The following is a 22050-nucleotide window of genomic DNA, read 5'->3' as shown; positions in this document are numbered from 1 at the left end:
GCACATTCATCTGTGTGAATGGACCCATGATTACACAGACACCCAAAAAAGATTTGAAATGTTGTGTCACATGGGAGGTGTCTGTGACGGTACTTGTTCCGGTATAGCCGTGCTGGAATTGAAAATTTGTGTTAAGGTTCTATGGGACCAAACTGCTGAGCTCATCGGTCCCTAGGCTTACACACTAATTAGTCTAACTTAAACTAACTTACGCTAAGGACAACACACACACACACACACACACACACACACACACACACACACACACACACACATATGCCCGAGGGAGGACGCGAACCTACGACGTCGGAGCCGCGCGAACCGTAACAAGCACCCTAGACCGCGCGGCGTACAACCGTGCTGCCTCTCGACCGTTTCCTTCTGCTTGGCCGTACACAAGCACCATCTCGGCTTGTTCACGACATGAATACCGGACCATTCTGCTGCTTAAAGTATGCTGCGTCAGTCACACAGCATGCAACACAATCTTTTTCCCCATTTCCAGTTAGGAATCCGTACCTGCAGTTTGCCGCTTTTATTAATTTTCACCCAGTATGTTTAGAACAGTACTGCTCTTATAATACCCACAGTACTTTTAAGTCTTTCAGTCTCCAGTGAAGTCATGATACAAGAGCATAAGACACATACTAAAATTCTACAACACTGACATCGGCGATAAAAGCTTGTAAGTGTATGCGTTTGTTCGTCGATCCTTGTTGAAAACGGAAACGACATGCACATTTTTCCACTCATCTGGAATGTGTCGTTCCTCTGGCGACCTACAATAGACTGGTGCTAGAAGAGGAGCAAATTATTTCGTACACTCCATGTAGATTCGTATTGTTAACTTATCAGGGCCAGTGGTCTTTGTGAGTTTGACTGATTTTATACCCCTCAGTCACTTAGATATCTATGTTCGATGTCAACATGCAATGGCAGTTGTCAGCCCTAACAATGGAGAATATATAAAAGGGTCGGAGGAACGCGGAAAACAGTCCTAATGCGGAAACGGAGCAATTTATGTGACGTCCAAAAGGCCCAGATCATTGGCTTTCGGGCCAAGGATGGAAGCAATTCCGAAATCGCTAAGTTTGTAAACTGTTCGCGTTCCGCCATGGTTGAATTACACCGTGCTTTGCAAAACGGAGCTATCCAAAACCGGCTCCTAGGCAACTGTGGTTCACCATGGGCAGAGGAGAACGAAAAAATGGCTCTGAGCACTATGGGACTTAACATCTGTGGTCATCAGTCCCCTAGAACTTAGAACTACTTAAACCTAACTAACCTAAGGACATCACACACATCAATGCCCTGCGACCGTAGCGGTCACGCGGTTCCAGACTGAAGCGCCTAGAAGCGCACGGCCACACTGGCCGGCGAGGAGAACGACGGCCGCGAAGATGTGTACTGGCGAATAGAGCAACTGACCGCCCAAGCGAACCAAGGGACTACCAACAGTGTCTCCTTTAACGATAGTTCAGCGAACGTTGTCGCTTATGGGCCTCCACAGCAGGAGTCTGATTCGTGCTCCCTTGTTGCCTGATGTTCATTGGCGATGAAGCCTCAAATTTGCATGCAAGTACCGGAACTGGACGTCCACTGAGTGAAACCAAGTGCAAGTCTTATTTCAGTCGGTCAGTCGGCGCCACGTTGGGCGACTTGGCGCCAGTGATGAGCGGAGAAGATCTCCAACCCGGCAGAGAATAGAACCCGGGCCCGCTTGCATGGGAGGCGAGCACGTTACTACCCAGCTAACCAGGCGGACCTCGTTGATAGAAATCCATTCCTTCTCTTGGAAACATTCGTGAACCGCTGTGTGAACGTCCTCATAGCAGAGAAATCAGCGATCGCTGCGAATCAGTTCCTCGGTTCCCATACGTTGCTTCTGTGATCGAAGCTGATGGGCTTCCTTCCCGATCAGCGTCATTCACCATCCACGTCTGTGGGGCACTGGTCAAATTGTCGGCATCATTTCGTTTCGGCTGGACGCGACACATCATTGGGTCCATATCACGCCAGAATTTCATTGTGAATCTGTGTGTAGTTTAGAAGTATTTCCCGCAAGTATAGCACTGCCTGACGTAGTTCATTCAGTTTTGGAGTACTTTTCCACTTGCTGCGCCATTTAAATCGTATACTGTGATGCATCAGTTAACCATACCGCAGCAGAACCATGTCTGCAGGAAACCCAGAATATTTACTCTTCCAACAATGCGTCACTCATGGTACATAATGGTACTAGCACAGGACATGTGTAACTTACTTTTTGAAGTCTCCTCGTATTTTCTTGTGTGTGTACGTCGATAGCTTTTTGCAAATTTAGTAACCGCTATATGAATGGCTTCATGCATGATGACACCCTGCACATTTCGGTATTCCTGCATAAGCATACCGCAGTGTTCATTACCGTGGTCAGTGGATAGGCAAAGTGAACCAAGTTCTACACCTCTGGTCTCACCTTACGTCAAACCACTACGCTTCTTTCCATGGCGGTTATGTCAAGTAGACGATTAACGTCAGATGTGTCAATGATGAAGCACATCATCTTGGGCGAGTTGTACGAGAGTAAGTCAATTATTATCCGCAATTTAGTTATATTTTTGTTTATTTTGGTAGTACTGTCGTTTAACGTTGATGATGGATGCTTTGTTTCTTTGTTGTTATATCTTCGCAATTTTCAAGCTGCAAGGTTAGTTTCGTTATCGCTGCGTGATATTAATCATGGCTGCTCCTCTTTCTATTTGCACAAAATGCACCAAAGAAGAGCAGCGTTCATGTGATCCGGTTTTTGTGGTCGGAAGGCGTATCAGGGGCCGAAATTCATCGAAGACTTTCGGTACAGTACAGGATTGAAAAATTCCGAAATGGTCGCTCAAGTGTTAACGCACGATGAAGGAGCCGGACGACCGTTTACCGCGACAAATTAAGAAACCATTGAGCGTTCACGTGAAATCATTCTCTTAGACAGACGATTAACTATTGACGAAGTAACATATCGTCTGCAAAATACCCACGGTTCTGCCTACGAAATCGTCCACAACAGACTTGGGTTTCATAAAGTTTGTGCAAGATGGGTCCCAAAACAACTCACAGAGTTCCATAAACAAATGCACGTGGACATCTGTAAAAAACATTTAGATCGCTATGGTAACGAAGGGGACAACTTCTTAGAAAGGATCATTACTGGTAACGAAACATGGATCGATCATTACGAGTCGGAGAGTAAACGGCAGAGTATGGAATGGAAACATCCAAATTCGCCGTGCAAGAAAAAGTTCAAGTCCGCGGGAAAACTGATGCTTACGGATTTTTGGGACACACAAGGTCCAGTAGTGGAACATTATGGGGAAAGGGGCACAATAATAAACAGTGTACGTTACAGTGAGATGCTTACTGCCAGGCTAAAGCCTACAATTCGAAACAAACGCCGAGGATTGCTGTCAAAAGCAATTGTGCTGTTGCACGACAATGCCCGTCCACATACTGCAGACCACGCTACTGAAACGCTCCAGAAACTCAAATTTGAATTACTGGATCATCTTCCATGTAGTCCCGTTCTTGCCCCTTCTGACTATCACTTGTCTGGTCCACTCAAACAGGCATTAGCGGCTGTCGATTTGCCTCGGACGAAGCAGTGCAAGAAGCGGTGCATTCCTGGCTCGCAGCTCAACCGAGAACTTTCTTTTGTGAGGGCAGCAGGAAGCTTAGCCGGCCGCGGTGGTCTCGCGGTTCTAGGCGCTCAGTCCGGAACCGTGCGACTGCTACGGTCGCAGGTTCGAATCCTGCCTCGGGCATGGATGTGTGTGATGTCCTTAGGTTAGTTAGGTTTAAGTAGTTCTAAGTTCTAGGGGACTGATGACCACAGATGTTAAGTCCCATAGTGCTCAGAGCAGGAAGCTTGTACAACGATGGACCAAGTGCGTTGAAACGCAAGGAGACGATATCGAAAAATGATGTTCTTGTAAGTTTGCTATTTGATTACAATAAAATTTTATAACTACTTTCAGCTAATAATTGACTTACCCTGGAAGAAAAAGGAGGATGCGCACAACGCATGTGAATTCGAGGACCTCTGCAACTCTGTAGTGGCGAGCCGTAGGCTGCGTGCAGGTGTAAGCACTTTGAACTCTATGTATGAAATGTTGTCGCACACCCATAAAGTACAGGACGTGAAGAGGTGTCAGTAGTTGCTTCAAGTGATTTCTTACCCGCGACGTAACTTCGAAACTAGGCATCTCTGGATCCATTGCCAAGTATTGTCAGTACACTCTGTATAGCGCACATCTATTTTTACTGTTACCTGAGCTTTCATATGGGTAGCATTGTAGGACCAATATTGTTTTTGTTACCCCAGTGACTTTCTAGACAGGAGGAAATTTTCTGTTAGATGGTGATATTTTATGATGATAATCACAGATGAAGTACCAGAATTCCAGGTAGAAAAAATAAATGAAATTTTCTAGGCTGTCTGCAACTGTTCAGCACGCAGTATACTAAATTTGACAATAGAAACAACAAACAGCTCTAAATTATTTTTAGAGAGAGAAAATAATTGTGGATATTAAATGTAAGCAATAATTCCGTAGACTGTATAAGAAAGACAAAAGATTTTAGGGATGATTATTTGATGATACCTGAAGTAGAATGAACAAACAAAGATATCAGGAAAGTAAGTGTCATCATCATGTCATGTCTTGTAACCAGTTTGTTACCGAAAATACCTTATAACTACGTACTATTTCTATAAATATTTTTTCTTAGCTATGGAATCATTTTTTGGCGATCCCGTACGCGGAACCTCGTATTTTTGCGACCGTATATCCGTACCTTCAAGGGGTTGGCATGCTACTTTATGAATTTAGCAAAGTTAGGGATATAGGGTAGCCGGATGCTCTTCCTGTCGCCACCCCTTCCATTCCTTTCACTCCCTCTCCCGACCTTCCCAACTCGCGGACGGAGTTGGTTTACCCAATCTGTGTGCTTGTAGTGTCGTCCCATGTGACAGTCCGCGAACGTTTTGTAAATGTTTGTGAATCGTGCAACTCTGCACATACCAAGATTATTTACAGAACATAAAGTAAATATGTGTAAAAATTGTATAAATTAATGAGTCAGTGTGTGTGTGGGGGGCGGGGGCGGGGGGTATGTGTGTACGTATTCGCACGCTCCGTGACCGGTGAAACAATGTCAAATAAATAGTGTACCTGCAGTTTTTGAGATTACTGAATAACTTTGTTATGAACATGTGTGTACAAAAAAATGTAATACTAAAAAAGTAAAAATGACACTACATACAAATCCTTTGTAATAATGTTGGCTGTACTTATGAATGAATTTACTGTTTTAACTGTGTATCTCTTGGTGGGAAGATCACATGGCAACTGTCACTGCGTGAATACTCTAGGTGCAGACGTTGCTGACTGACGACCACAAAGCGGAAATCGAGGCAGTAGCAGGCCTGTCTCGGGAATACCTGGTTCGTGGGTACTTGCCCAACAAGATCCGGTGTCGCGATATCGTCTGAGTTCGTGTTTTTTGCGAACGTGTTGAGTGTTCAGGTAACATCAGTCTTACAGCATTCAGTGTACAATGTGCTCTATACTGTTCAACTGATCGTTTTGTAATTACTGAAGTCCATTAATAAAATTGCCTATTTAAATATTTGCAATCTGGTATTCTTTTTGTACGTAAATGTAAACAAATCACTTCTAATTCGGAACTTATTTCCTGAACGTATTATCAGTTTTCCATCCCACCAAGCATTTTGTCGCACTTTGTCTATATTTTGCTTCAATCGCAACGTAATGTTACCAAGGAAAGATTGGTTTTGTACCTTTTCAGCCCATTAGTTCAGCTGTATTTGTTAGTTTCCTGTTTGAGCTTTCGGAATGTTTTGGCAAGCGGCAGTTCCTAACTTTTGATATACGCAAGTCTTAATAATACTTAATGTGTTCAGAAGTTACTTGGTGGTTTAACTACGTGTAACGTGGAAACTAGATATGGAAACCAGATACTAACAAATCCAATGAACTTCTTGAAAATGACAACTCATTGGTTATTAATATCGGAGACTTTAATGTAATTTTGTATATAATTATGTTCATTATTGGTCGAACTATAATAACTCCACTCAACAGTCCAAAATTTATGATCACCTGCTTTAACCTAAAGTTTATAATCATGGATGTTCATCATGAAGAAATTGCGCAGGTAAACTCGTAAATTTGAGAACTTAAACACAAAACTAATTAAATTCCTTCTGTGTGCGCTGCTTCGTCGTAATAAAGAATACTTAAATAACCGACATTTCGGGCGCATTGCACTGATATTCCTCAGTTTTTATTTGGCCTAGAATATGACTGATGTTTCATAGAATAGACGGAGGGATACTTGTACTTTGAAAACTATTCTTTAATTTCGATGGTAATTGGTACCCGACTTTGGAACCTATTCTTTAATTTCGATGATAATTGGTACCTGATTTTGAATCGGCTAGAAACGTGAAAGAACCCTGTTTTCCCGTTGCTGGTCACGAAGACACGTCGGGCAGTTTTGGCTTGTCAAACGGTAACGACAATGCCCTATGGGATCGCTGCGCAGCGATTACTTGCCACCACTTATACCATGATCAATGACAGCTAGAACGTCTTGATCCTATAGCCCCCTCTGTGTGATGATGTATGGCTGCTTCAAGATTTCAATCGCCTCTATCACTTTTTCAAAAAATGGTTCAAATGGCTCTGATCACTATGGGACTTAAGATCTATGGTCATCAGTCCCCTACAACTTAGAACTACTTAAACCTAACTAACCTAAGGACATCACACACATCCATTCCCGAGGCAGGATTCGAACCTGCAACCGTAGCAGTATATCACTTTTTCCCGCCTGTGTAATCGATATCGTTAACGCACACCTAGATGGTGGTGGCGTTCGGCTGTAGGGTAGCAAATTCGAATTCTTGTGGTGGAAGAAATTTTCATCATTAGTATTTAGCCTACAAGGAGAGTAGAGGTGATGACTTACAGTTCCCGATCAGCACACTTGGCGCCTCTGCTCCAGATTAAATTCGGAACATCTTCGCTTAGTCTTACGAAGTAAGGGCATGTGGCACTGTTGAGAAATCCGTCCGTCAGATGGAGACTTTAATATTGCGGTCTATATGGTTCTGTTCGAGAGGAGTACGTTATGCACTGCCATCCAGTGTCCCTACATCCATAAAAACATAAACGACACTCTGTACAAGCATTTATCTCGGTTATGTACATGGCACAGATATCTGAGTATTCATAACACGTCGATGGAAGGTAGCAGTAAACCAACTCCGCTAGGATCTTGCCCAGGCCGGCAGTGCGGGATTCTCACATCTGCCCCCAGTGTACATTTCCTGAGTAATGTATTACCTTCGACCTCCTTCACGTGTGCGTATCCACGACTGTCTTGCAAGCTTTCAAGCTTCTCGAAACTTCATAGGCGTTGGCGTTCTTCTCTCTTCGATGTATTGCACTTCCCCAATTGAACGCAATCTACGTGTTCTCGTTCGCGGTTGCTTGCAGGTATTCCGGTGTTCTCTTCGCAGGCGGTATGACACTGACAGTACGTCTCGTACACATTAGCTGTGTCGAGAGTTTCTGCGTCATCCGTAGCGGACCTCCAGAAATTTTGGATCGTGCAGTGACTCTGGATTGCTTTTTTGATGCCTTCCCGGAGAATCACGTTGCCGACACTTTCGCTGGCGACCTTTATGAAAAGTAAGTGTACCACTGGAATCACACAAAATAAAAGGACTAGATCTACATAGCCAGCAAATAAAGGTACTTAGCGTTCTACTGAAATAGTGGAGACAGAATCAACAGTGATGAACGAGCAAAAGATGGAGCAGCCTCTAAGCGATGGCAAGAAGCTACCGGAGTGATGCTTTGGCAAATGAAATTGGCAGTTTGCTTTGCTGCTCTGTATAACATGTAATGCTAGACGATGAAAATGGCTCTAAAATATACCTCTGTTTAATGAAAATGCGCCCGCATCTCGTGGTCGTGCGGTAGCGTTCTCGCTTCCCACGCCCGGGTTCCCGGGTTCGATTCCCGGCGGGGTCAGGTACTTTCTCTGCCTCGTGATGGCTGGGTGTTGTGTGATGTCCTTAGTTAGGTTTAAGTAGTTCTAAGTTCGAGGGGACTGATGACCTAAGATGTTAAGTCCCATAGTGCTCAGAGCCAATGAAAATGCACGTGCTTCGTTGAATAATGGTCATTTCTCGGCTTGATCATGTTGTGAAATCCCCTGTTACTCGATTCACTTTTCAAAATTAATTTATCTTCTGTTCGTTCAGATGAGTAACATTCTTCATTAACTGAAAATGATTGCGTGTTCGTGGTTGTATTTAAGTGCAGCGATCACAATCCCCACTGGCTGGTAGGCCGTAGCCGGCATCGCTCCCAATCAACTGATACGACAAAAATCACGTATTTATGTTAGTGTTTGTAGGTTAGGAGTATTACATGTTTCAGAAACTTCATTATACATTTGCACTTATTCCTTAATTTGACCGATACGGCCGCAGAATCAAATCCTGCCTTGGGCATGGATGTGTGTGTTGTCCTTAGGTTAGTTAGGTGTAAATGGTTATAAGTTCTAGGGGCTGATGACCACAGCTGTTAAGTCCCACAGTGCTCAGGGCAATTTTGAACCTTAATTTGACAACAAATTTCGGTCAGTTCTAATAACATCTTCTGCTTATTAAAGAAGGTCTTAAAACTGACCAAAATCGGCTCTTGAAGTAAAGAACAACTACGATTTTGTAACTACGTGATAACTATCTTAATAATCAGTTTTGTTTGTATTAAATTTCTTTGATAAACAGAAGCATCGTGTCAGAATGTACCCATGTGAGTTAGAGACTTTTTCACCTCGTAATAAATGCTTTGACAACCCAAATGTTTTTGAGATTTTGGCCTTCTACTGGCTACCGTACTCGTAAATGAGTCGCTTTTTTAAAGAATAACTTACCAAAGTGTTATTTTCTGGTGTGGTTAATTATGTGCCAAGAAGCCAAGAATGTGCTACATTCAGTTTAATACTGATATACGGTGAGTGTACATAAATATGGAAGCACTAAAAGCAAAACACATTCCCCTGCCTAATACAGTGTAGGAAACACGTTAGCATTCACAACAGATTCCATTCCTCTAGGAATGAATAAATACAATTCCTGCTTGTTTTTCTAGGGAATCTTAATACCATTCTTCCTGCAAATTAGTTGCAAGTGTACAATCCTCAGTATTTACGTTTATTAGTTTCATTTAGACTCGGTACATTTAAGGAAGCAGTTTTTATAGTTTTATTAAGTCACTTTCGCCTGTACGTAAACGCTTACTTAAATTACAGATACGAGGGATAATCCGTAGGTGCAGCTTACCGTAGGTCACTGTTTAATTCGTTAATAATATTCACTAGATAGCCCCTAGCAGTTTACTGTAGGTCACTGTCCTATTCTTTAGTATTCACTAAATAGCCCCTAGCAGAAAAATAAGCACCAGATCTAGCTTCTACCATAATTTTTTATTTTCATTATTGAGTGTCCTTTCTGCCAACTAGAGTGTAGCTGTTAACCTTGTGTGCTAGTAGGTTTTTTTATAGTAAATCAGTTATTAGCTAGATGGGTGGGAGCTGTATGTGTTGTGTGCAGAAGCAGGAAGAGTTGGCCACAGTCGAAACGCAGCTGGAAGCTTTGTTGGCCACAGTCAACAAGCTCCAGAATGCCACCTTGAGTTGCGGTGGGGACGGGGTGCCTGGGGGAGCCTCTGCTGTATTAAATGTGCGGGGGGGATGTCACAGCTCTGTCACTGAGCTGACCTCAGGTGCGACTGAGCCGGCTGGCCCACTCTCACCTCTGTGTGGGTGGCACACTGTTTCGAGACCTCAAGCCCCAAGACGAAGGCTGCATGGGGGAAGCAGGGTCCTGCCAAATCCCATGCACTTTGCTAATAGTCAGTGTGCTATCTGATGCGGGGGGGGGGGGGGGGGGGGAGAGGCAGAGTCGGATCAGAATGGACCTTCTGCCAGGATAGTGGCCGCTGCTTCAGCAAAGTCTGGGCTGGCCGCGGTGGTCTAGCGGTTCTAGGCGCTCAGTCCAAAACCGCGCGACCGCTATGGTCGCAGGTTCGAATCCTGCCTCGGGCATGGATGTGTGTGATGTCCTTAGGTTAGTTAGGTTTAAGTAGTTCTAAGTTCTAGGGGACTGATGACCACAGATGTTAAGTCCCATAGTGCTCAGAGCCAACCATTTTTTGAAGCAAAGTCTGGACAAGAACGTGGGGGGGTTAGGTTTGTTATTGGGAGCTCCAACGTTGGGTCGGTCATGGAGCCCCTCAGGAACATAGCGGCTGTGGCGGGGAAGTAGTCCAACGTTCACTCGGTGTGCTTGCTGGGGGGCCTTGTCCGGGATGTGGAAGAGGCTCTTCAAGTGGCTATCGGGCGTTCGGGGTGCAGCCAGCTGCAGATTGTTGCACATGTCGGCACCAACGATACCTGTCACCGGGTTTCCGAGGAAATCCTTGGGTCCTTTCGACGGCTGGCTAAATTGTCGAAGGCGGTCTCAGTCTCTCGAGGAGTGGAGGACAAGCTGATGATCTGCAGCATCGTACCGAGGGTAGACTGGGGCCCTCTGGTTTGGAGTCGAGTGGAGAATCTAAACCAGAGGCTACGTCGACTCTGTGACGAAAATGATTGTAGATTCCTCGACCTACGCTATGGGGAGGAAGGTTGTAGACAGATCAGGGGATTAGGTTCCTCCCTACGGGAAACAAACCGGTGACCTGAAAAATTACCAGTTCATGTCATTGATGTCGATGTGTCAACCGTAAAAATTGTTAGTTCGCCTAATCAGGTTATTCCGAAGGATTTAAATATGCTAAATCTCATGTTACTAAATTGCCCGAGTGTTTGCAGCAAGATCCCCGATTTACTCTCCGAAATAAACAGTATCAATGCCAATATTGTATTAGGTACCGAAAGCTGGTTGAAACCAGACATAAAAAGCAGTGAAATTTTGAACCCGGATTGGACATTGTTTAAGAAGGCTAGGACTGATGCTATGAGAGGTGGTGTGTTAATTGCAGTTAAAAGCTGTTTAAACGCAGTTGAGATCGGTACTGGGTCGGACTGTGAAATAGTCTGGATAAATCTGTCAATCAGACAAGGATTGGCCATTGTATTAGGATGTTTTTATAGGCCACCGGCATCCTCAACAAACGTCGCAGAACGTTTCAGGGCAAGTCTTTAGTACATAGGAAGTAAATATCCAAATTATCCATTAGTTATAGGTGGAGACTTTAATCTGGCATCCATTGACTGCGGAAATTACACGTTTATCACACGGGGCAGAAGCAAAGATTCGTGTGAGGTTATTCTACGAGCGCTCTCAACATACAACCTTGAGCAATTGGTTAGAAAACCAACTCGAGATGGGAACATATTAGATATCTTGGTGACAAAAACACCTGATCTTTTTGAGGAAGTTTATCTAGAAGAAGGTATTAGCGACCATAATGTCGTTGTGGCTTCTGTGTCAGGGGAAAAAAAAAAGTTTTCTTCTTTGGGAAAACAAGTAAAAGTGTCATTAATGAATATCTTCATAGCTCCAAGCATTCACCGCAGGACACAAAGATATTGAGCATCTTTGGTCGGAATTTAAAGGTATTGTCCACCATGTGCTAGAGAAGTATGTGCTTAGCAAAAATATAGGAGAGGGAAAGGATCCACCTTGGTACAACAAACATATTAGGAAGTTGCTGAGAAAGCAGAGAATTTTTGACAGTCGTTTTAAACTAGGTCACTGCCCCGATGACAAACAGAAATAATGCGAAATGAAAGCAGCTGTCAGAAGGACAATGAGAGATTCCTTTAGCGAATTTGAAAGCAGATTTTAAAAATAAGCCCAAAAAATTTTGTTCTTACGCAAAATCTATGAACGTTACAAATTATTCAATACCTTCTCTTGCTGACAGTACGGGTAATGTAACTGAAGATGATAAACAGAATGCCGAAATTCTAAACCTAGCTTTCAAAAACTCGTTTACGGTGGAGGACTGCAGCACCAATCCCCCTTTCAATTATCGACTAAACGCAAGGATGGCTAACATAGTGTTTAGTGTATCTGGGATTGTAAAACAGTTAAGATCCTTGGACGCCAGAAAGGTATCCCCGTAAGATTATATGTTGACCATGCTACAAATATAGCACCATTCTTATCCATCATCTATCAGATATCATTGGAACAACGTAAAAATCCAAGGGACTGGAAGAAGGCCCAGGTCATAGAAATCTATAAAAACGGTAGAAAATCGGATGCACATAATTACCGTCCAATTTCACTGACATCGATTTGTTGCAGAATCATGGAACATATTTTGTGTTCAGACATAATGATCTTTCTAGACTCTGAGAAGCCCATCTGCAGAAACCAGCACGGATTTAGGAAACAGCGGTCATGCGAGACACAGCTGGCCCTCTGTGCATGATATACAACATGCTATCAATTCCAGCTCCCAGGTTGATGCCATATTTCTCGACTTTCGAAAGGCGTTCGACTCAGCTCCGCACTGTCGCTTGCTACAAAAAGTGTGTGCTTACGGTCTATCCGAGGAAATATGCGGTTGGATAGAAAGTTTTCTAACAGACATGGAGCAGTATGTCTTCCTGAACGGGGTGATTTCAACGGAAACAAGCGTAACCTCAGGTGTGCCCCAGCGTAATAGGTCCGCTGCTTTTAAGGATTTACATAAACGATCTGGTCGATGGTATTGACAGCGGCATTAGACGGTTTGCCGATGATGCTGTAGTCTACAGGAAAGCAGTAGCACACAAAAGTTGTGAACAAATCAATGACGATTTGCAGAAAATAAATGCGTGCTGTAATGACTGGCAGTTATCTCTCAATATTAGTAAGTGTAACATACTGCGTATAACAAGGTGAAAATACCCATTAATGTACGAGTACAAAATAAATGCCCAGTCTTTGGAAGCAGTAACATGTGTCACGTATCTGGCTGTGACTATTCGAAATGATCTCAAATGTAATGATAAGATTACACAAGTAACGGGCAAGGCGAACTCTAGATTGCGGTTTATTGGTAGAATCCTGAATCGATGAAGTCCTTCAACAAAGGAAATTGGTTACAATACGTTGGTTTGTCAAGTATTGGAGTATTGTTCCTCTGTATGGGACCGTTACCAGTTCGGTGTGATTCAAGAGATTGAGAAGGTCCAAAGAAGAGGGGCAAGATTCGTGACTGGTACATTTAACCATCGCGAGAGCGTTACAAATCTCATAGAAAGTTTAAAGTGGGACGCACTTGCAGATAGACGACGCGCTAAACAGAAGGCGCTGCTCACTAAATTCCGAAATCCGATCTTCAGCGAGGCTGTTGAGCATATATTATTACCTCCAACTTTGAAATCGCGCAATTATCACCATTCAAAAATAAGGGAAATTAGAGGTCTTAACGAGGCATTTAGACAGTCCAGTCGTTTTTTCCTCGCGCGGCCCGCGAGTGGAACAGAGGGGGGGGGGGGGGGGGGGAGCATGACTGGCACGAATTGTGGCCACCTCCACATACGGCTTGGTGGCTAGCGGAGCATATATGTAGATATAGATGTAGAACGACAAGAGCAGAGAACGAGAAGACAATGAAAGAGAACGGAAGGTTGCGTTCCTACCATGCAAGAATCGCCCGAGCTCTGTCTTCAAAAGATATCAATGCCGTATTTCGAACACTTGCAGAAGTGAAAAACTTTCGGGCAGGGTGAAAGATAAAGCTCGTACTTCGTGTACCTGGGACCTATCACATTATGTGCGGACGAGGGAAGTTTTACATTGGACAGACACAGCGTTATTTCTCCCTACGTTGCAGGAAACATATACGGAACATCAGATTCGGAGAGTAAAATAAATTGCACTGCCTGAGCACAGTTTAACGGGAAAGCACATGTTGGATGTCGAAAAGATGTCTTTCATCTTTTCAGCTAATGGTTTCTGGGACAGTACTATTAAGGAGGCAATCGAGATACGAGGGAAGACGAACCTTTTTAATCGGGAATTTGCTCTCATCTCAGCTTGACAACGAGCCTTTCACGACGGGAGAGGCAACTGTCTGCATCGTGAATGGCAGCTGTGGACAGCGGACGCCAATTGCCCACCTATGAACACAACTGACAAGACCGCTGTTACACTGTTGTGCGGCGGCCGCTGCCAGATTTAAATGCCCACCGCCGATAGCTATATAAGAAGACAGACGCTGGCTGATACACCCATTCCGAGCTGGGATGCCGCGAGCGAAGAGTGTGCGTACCGATGCGACGGGTGTGGCGGATCGCCGTCCGGCGGAGCTTGCTTCGTCGGCGGCCCCATCCGGCCCCCCACTTACGACGACCACGCGCACGACCACGGACACCGCAGGGACTACTAAAAGGACCAAGACTGCCGCAGCCGGTGACGTCGCGTTGCCGATCACAACCATCGGCACCGCCACTATCACCACCACATCCATCACATCCACGATAGTCAGCCCCTCCCCTGCCACTCCCGGTTGCAGCTTCATTGATGCAGCCATCAATGAAACTGCACCTAGGGCCAATGTTAGGGAAATCTGCGTACCAGGGCCCCCTTCACGTGGGACAAGCCCGCGTGCGCCGCGTACTAGATCCCGCTCCCCCCTCCCCCCACCCACCAGATCACTCAACATGCCGGACATAGAGGACGCTGTATGCGTCCCACAACAGCCTCCGGCACCCGAAGATGACGTCGCGTCGGCATTGATGTCCGACGCAGACATACAGGAGGGTCTTCAAGAGCAACTCATCGCCGTCCGTGATGCCGCGGAGGAGGGAGGCCGGCAGGTCGACAGTGCTCGGCTGCAGGCCCTCCTCTTCCCCAATATGACTGCCGCAGCCGACGACAGCGATGACGGGAGCGTCATGGAGTTCGACGACGACCATCGGCGCCCGGTCGCTGAGCGTCGGAAGCGGCAGTTAGCCTCGTCCGACTCCGAGGCTACGCAGCCTGCCGAACGCGGGCTAACGAAGAAGAAGAAGGCCGTTACTGACGCGGAGGGGTTCCAGGTGCCGCGCAAAGCGGCACCCCGCCGTCAGTTCACCACGTCGCTGACGGATGTGCCCGTCAGCAACGCATTTGCTGCTATTGATGGCACCGCAGACACCCCCCCAAATCCTCCACCCCCCCCCCCACCCTCAGCCACCCCCCCTGCTCCACCACCCATCTATATCCAGCACAAAGGGCCCTACAAAGAGCTTGCAGACATCCTGACCACGCACACAGACTACCCCTTCCGCATCAAGTGGTCAGGAAATGACAATTATCGACTGTCTGTCCAGTCCCCCTCCGACCTGGCCAAGACGCTCATTATATTGAGCAAACTAAAAATAGGTTTCTCCACCCCCCCACAAGGACACGCCGCCTCCGCGTCGTCGTCAGAGGGCTTCCCATGGAGTACTCTGACGATGACCTGAGGAAGGCACTCACCTCATTAAATATCACCCCCACAGTCATATCACGCATCATCTCCCCTCGAACTCGTCGCCCCACTCCACTCTTCTTCGTCTCCGCCCCTGACACGCCGGAGAACCGCCACCTCCTATCCCTCACGCTCCTCGATCACGCCAGCGTGACGATCGAGAAACCGCGCTCCAGGAGGATGACCCTGGTGTGCTATCGCTGCCAGGGACTGGCGCACTTCGCAGTTGACTGCACCCGTGAGGTGCGTTGCGTGAAGTGTGCCGGTGGACACGCCTCTAAACCCAGTGCTCTAAACCCCGAGACGCCCCTCCCCCCCACCTGTGCCTGCTGTGGCGGGAATCACACGGCCAGCTACATGGGCTGCCCAAAAATTAAACAATTCAGGGAAAATCAAGCCAGGGCTGCAAGGCCATCGGCGGCGACCCGCGGGGGCAACAGTTATTCTGGTGCCCTGGTGGGATCGGCGCCGCGGGCCTACTCCCAACGTGCGTCTCGCTCCCATCCCGTCCCTCTGGGCTCCTACCCACCCCCCCCTCCTCTCCATCCCCATCCCGCCCCCCAGCAGCCTTCCCACACCTCCCCACCCAGCAGGCGTTAAGCACTGCCCCCCCCTCCCCACAGCGGGTGTCACGCTCCGCTGTTCCTTCCCCATCCATCCAGCAGGTGTCAAGCACTGCTGCCCCCCTCCCCACCCCGGTACAATCTCAGCAGCACCCTATCCCAACCCCATCCTCTCTTCCCACCCACTTCAGCGACATCAACAATGTTGTTGAGGCGCTGACCTTGGCAATCTCAACCACTTTCCACTCCCTCCTACAAACCATCCTGCACCAACTTGCCACTGCCCTCTCCCAATCCATGCCCCCCACCACCACCACCACTCCCGTTCCAACCAGTCATGGCTGTTAGACATCACGGACTGACAGCCATGATCTGGAACGCCAACGGCCTCCCCAAACAACAGGGCGAGTTCCGACAATTCCTCCTTGATGAGAGGGTTGATATCTGCCTTGTTGCTGAGACGCACCTCAAACCTGGTGTTTTTGTCCGTGTAGCAAACTACTCCTGCTACAGGACAGACAGGCCCACCGCCTATGGCGGCACGGCGGTGTACGTACGTAACTCCCTCCGTCACCACCCCATTCCCCTCCCCCAACTTAACACCGTGGAAGCCACTGGCGTTGTTGTCCACACGGTGAGGGGTCCCATCACGTTCGTGGCTCTTTATAGACCACCTCGAGGCCTTCTTGAAACACCAGACTACGAGGCATTGCTGTCGCTCGGCAACGACGTCTTCGTTGGCGGTGACTTCAATGCCAAACATGCTGCCTGGAATAGTAGAATAACAAACACATCTGGTCGTCGCCTTCTCCGGGTCGCTGAGCGGCACCACGCCCGCACCATCGGCCCGCATGACTCCACCATATACCCCACTGGAGGACGTCTCCCAGATGTCTTGGACATCGCAGTGGTGAAAGGTCTACCCCACCCCATCACTGCAGCCACCCGCATCGCTCTAGCCTCTGACCACCGGCCGGTCATCTACTCCATCGATCTCGTTGGAGTCCCGACCGCGCCGAGTGAAGGCCTGAACATCCGCGGTATTGACTGGCAGTCCTACCAGCGACGGGTCGAAGCAGCCCTACCCACAATCCCTGCTGCCGATTAAACTGACGCAGATCGCACCCTCATTCACCTCACCACCATAGCCCTAGATGCTGCAGTAGCAGCGACCCCTCACCGTCCACCCCGGCCCCCAGACCATCTGCGTCCGCTCCCCCCCAACATCCTTGCTCTCATCACAGAGTAAAACCGGACCATCCGAGAATGGCAGCTCACTCGGAATCCGGCAACCAAGCGCCTCATCAATAGATTACAGCGCCAAATCAAGGCTGCAGTGCAAGACCACCGCAATCAGGCATGGGAGAACAAAATCTCTGCCATTGACCTGAGTGACCCGTCCGCTTGGCGGCTCACAAAAAGCCTTCTGAGACGAGAGCAAAGGATTCCCCCCCTCCAGGTCGGCAATGATTTTGTGTCCGAACCAGACGCCAAGGCAAATGCCTTGGCTGATGTCTTCGCACGCAACTTCACCCCGGTCAATGACCCCATTGACCCCGACCACATCCGCCTGGTAACGGCACGTCTCCCACAATTCCTTGCCGTTCAGGACCCTGAGGATGAAATCACCCCCATCAATGAAGAAGAGGTTGAACTGCAATTGCGGTACCTCAAATCCAAGAAAGCTGGCGGCCCCGATAAGCTGACGAATGCCCTCCTCAAGCAGCTACCCCCAGCTTCTATTCCCATCCTGACGGCCACCTTCAACAACATCCTCACAACCAGGCAATATCCCACTGCCTGGAAACATGCTGAGGTGGTCGCCATCCCCAAGGCTGGGAAGGATCTTCGTTCCCCTGCCAGCTACCGCCCCATCAGCCTCTTGCCCGCCATTTCCAAGGTGTTCGAGAGGCTTTACCTTAAACGACTGCTCATCCATATTGGTCGAGAACGAGTCCTCCCTGATGAGCAGTTTGGCTTCAGGCAGGGACACGCAACCACTCACCAACTCCTGCGCCTTGTAGAAGAGGCACTGGACGCCATAGAACGTAGGGAGTACTTCGGGGCCATACTCCTCGACGTGTCCAGAGCGTTTGACTCGGTCTGGCACGAAGGGCTGCTCTACAAACTATTTTCCCTTGGCTTTCCAGTGTCTCACGTAAGGCTAATAGCCACATACCTGGAAGGTCGCACCTTCCACGTTAGGATCCCTGATGGGAAATCTACAAGACGACGCATTAGGGCAGGAGTACCACAAGGCAGCGTACTTGGACCGCTACTCTACTCCCTCTTCACAGCCGATCTGCCCTCTGCGCCGAGGGTACATTTAGCTCTCTACGCAGATGATACTGCACTCTTCTCTCGTTCTCGGTGTGCGGCAGGTCTACAACAGCGGCTCCCGGGGGCTACAGAATCCTTAACCGATTGGGCTAGGACCTGGCGTCTGGCATTTAATCCCTCCAAGACCCAAGCCCTTATCATCTGCCGACGCCATATTCCCATTCGGCTCCCTCAGGTGACGGTCCTTGGTACCCCAGTCCCCTGGACTCGTACTGCGAAGTACTTGGGTGTTACCCTGGACCAGCGCCTTACCTGGCGCCCCCACATCGATGACGTGCGTCGTAAGGCAATGGGGCGGCTCTGCCTGCTCTACCCTCTCATCAATCCAACCTCTTCACTCCCCACACACCTTGCTGTTAGACTGTGCACCTCCCTTGTTCGTCCCATCCTTGAATATGCGGCGGTAGTGTGGGGCAATGCTGCCCCCACCCACCTCCGCCGACTCCAAACCGTCCAGAATCGGGCTCTCCGGCGTGCCCTCCACCTTCCTTTCGACTTCCCAACCCAAGAACTCCACAACCTGGCCGACGTGCCGCTCCTTCGCACCCGCATCCTATCTGCAGCCAATTCCTTCTACCAACAAACACGTCACTCTCCTAATCCCTTAATCCTCTCCCTGGGTACCCGTGTTCATCGTCTGGCCACCACTCGATGGCCAGACCTTCTTTTCCGCCCCCCATGAATTCACATCATCGATCATCCACCATCATGTCATGTCATTCACCCTCACAAGCACGCCACCCCCCCTTCCACCCACTCGGCCCCCCAATGATGGCCTAATCACGACAGGCCCTTCCTCTTTCCACTTCTCAAGCTGTCACTCTCTGACTACTTTCTCTTCCCCCCCCCCCCCCCCCAAACCATCACTTCAAAACTGTCTGCCACCATCAAGACGCCGCTACGAGGAAGAGGCGGCCAGGATAATGGCCTTTCGATTTCACTCACTCTGACTATTCCTCCTTCTATCCTTTATTCTATAATTTAAAAAAAACAGCACAACAGTCAAAAGCAACAACAACAAATCACGACATCACATCTCCTAACGTCACGCCAGAAGGAGAAGCACATTACAGGTGCTAGAACTTCGATAACAGCTGAGGGTTAAACCCTCCACAATGTGCGCGGCGGCTGATACACCGGCACTTCGCCAGAGCTAGAAAGAGAGAGAAGCGTTTCCAAAAAACGGCAGTCATACTGCGACATTACGGGACAAGAAACTCGTGAAGATTTCACTGCACGAACCAGAAACTTTCTTTCAACATTCTAGGTGACCACGTTTTGCTCTTCCTTCTCCCGGGCGTTTCAAAATGAATATCGAGAATTTCAGGCTTCATAGCATTTACTTCATTCAACTTACAATTATAAAAAAATGCCTCAAATGAAAGAGAAACTCAGGCACTTTTTTTGCAAGTGTTAAATGTGACACCGTTCGTCACACTGCACGCATCGAGTCGATAGTCGTGTTCCTCCCAAACTTTGAATTGTGTATCTGAAGTAATTGTTGCAACAACCGCTTCAGTGTTTTTTCTTAAGTAAGCTGATACCGGAGGCATATACACATGAATCTTTACGATCCTCGAAATGTAAAAACTGCTGCCAATACAGCGACTGAGGACAACATTGTTTAATCAATCGCTTACAAAGTTACGCCAGTGAGGCGGCACACCATCTTGCTGCCAAAAAAAGTTCTGTGGTTCAACTTCTTCCAACTGAGGAAAGAGCCGTAATTATAGCGCCTCGAAATAATAAATACCAGCTACAGTTGCTTCACCGAAACAGAAAGGCCCATAAACTTTTCGCTCGTATATGGCACAAAAAACATTGTATTTAGGGGCGTCTCGTTGCAACTGTACCATCTCTTGAGAATTTGCTGGCCCCCAGATGCGCATATTATATGTTCACATTACCATTTATGTGAAATATCTTTTCATCACTAAAGACGAAACAGTCCAGAAAATTTTCATTGGTATGCACCAACATTTAATTTGCAAGTTATCTCGTAAACTGTCGTCTGTAGGCTTTAGAGCTTGCAATAGCTGCAAACGATAAGGACGTAAATATAAGCGTCTCGTTAAAACTCTGCACACAAACGTCACTGAAACTGCTAATTCACGACTAGAAATACTGTCTTGGAGCCACACATGAAAGACCCAATTGCCTCCATCTTTGCTACTAGCGCATTCTACCGGAAAACACCTGATACGGTGCATGCGCGCAGGTGTACGAACAAACCTGTTTGAGTTGCTCTTTGGTTTGACGTATTGTTTATAATTGTATATTGAATGTAATAAATGCTACAAAGCCTTGAAACTGCGATATTCATTTTGAAACACCCCGTACACCTTCATGATGAATATTCTCTGGGAACTATCGTCTTGCGAGGTGAGAGCAGCCATGTTTACAGGGCTGCGATGCATTTCTAGCTTAACGAACACTCAAGCACCTTATTGCACCTCGCTAAATCAACCGATCGTTACTTCATAGAAAGTGTCTGGGGCTATTTGGAACTATGATGACACATAGTAATCAACATTCCCACAATTTGGGAGCTGTACGGGATATAATCATCAGTGTGTGGCTGCATCGGGTTATGACATATCTGAAGAATTTATGTTATTATCGTAGCTAGAAGCGGTATTAACGTGATGTCCCATGGTGGTAGGTGGTGACTACTTTCTGACCGGTGTACTGTCTGATCCATTTTCCACTACAGAGGAAATGTGGAAAGGCCACCTCGTTGTTAAGTCCTGGGAGAAAGCTCTGTAACAGTCGCCAAAACTGAGTAGAACGTAGTATCTAATGACAGAGGTGGACCTGAAGAACCCCTTTAAAGATGGCAAGATATTTTTAGTAACGATATAAGCATTCTTGGCACCCTCCGCAGAATACGTAACAGATCGAGAGAAAGGACACTGTGGCTGTCGTAAATGGTGTCTAAGCGGAATACGACACTTGCTGTTCCGCTACTTTAGGCTGTCTTCAGTGACTACATTTTTTCCATACCAGATCCGTAGGACAAGACAGGTTACTCGTAACTCGATCCATCTCTGAAGAAAAAGATTCTGCTAATGGAAATACATCTTTCTTTTGGTTATACCGTATCACTGAATGCGACTACATGCAACAATATCAAATGTAAAGTAAAGAACGAAGGAAATGACATGTTATCGAACAGAAACATAAATAGGAATGAAATCAGTAGATTTTTATTCATTCTTCCCAAAATATCTGGAGCGCCGCGAGTAGGATCCGTGAATCAACAAAGCAGATCGTCGAAGTGGTCGGGCGCGCAGTAGAGCACACCGTAGACGCAGGCCATGTGCGCGATGTTGGTCCAGTGCGGGGCGAGCGGCCACACCCGGATCCCGCGCAGGTCCGCTGGCAGCTGCAGCGACACCGTCACCAGCTGATGATGATGATGATGCAGCTGCGGCTGCAGCTGCGTCGGAGGCTGGCTGTGGCCCCTCCACCGGCCGCGGCTCCGCCGACCTCGCCCGCACTTGCCGCCGCGACGGCCCACCATCCGCGACCCTGCACCGAGTCGGCAGGCGTCTTCAGGCTGTTTACCAATTTGGCACTTGTTGTCTCTAACTGTTCCCGACGGAACAAGTGCGGCT

General features: G+C 47.5%; 1 protein-coding gene across 1 annotated transcript in view; it reads left to right on the top strand.

The window, feature by feature from the left end:
- The window catches only part of LOC126273215 (meiotic recombination protein SPO11-like), a 111016-nt gene extending 105492 nt beyond the window's left edge, over positions 1 to 5524 (top strand). Inside the window, exon 5 of the mRNA XM_049976758.1 lies at positions 5405 to 5524. Within this exon, the coding sequence (XP_049832715.1) occupies positions 5405 to 5524 (120 nt within the window). The remainder of the gene's footprint in view (positions 1 to 5404) is intronic.
- The last annotated feature ends 16526 nt before the right edge of the window (positions 5525 to 22050 follow it).

This window comes from Schistocerca gregaria, chromosome 5 (assembly GCF_023897955.1).
Source record: "Schistocerca gregaria isolate iqSchGreg1 chromosome 5, iqSchGreg1.2, whole genome shotgun sequence".
NCBI classification, from domain to species: Eukaryota; Metazoa; Arthropoda; class Insecta; order Orthoptera; family Acrididae; genus Schistocerca; species Schistocerca gregaria.
This window is presented reverse-complemented; position numbering and strand designations above follow the sequence as displayed.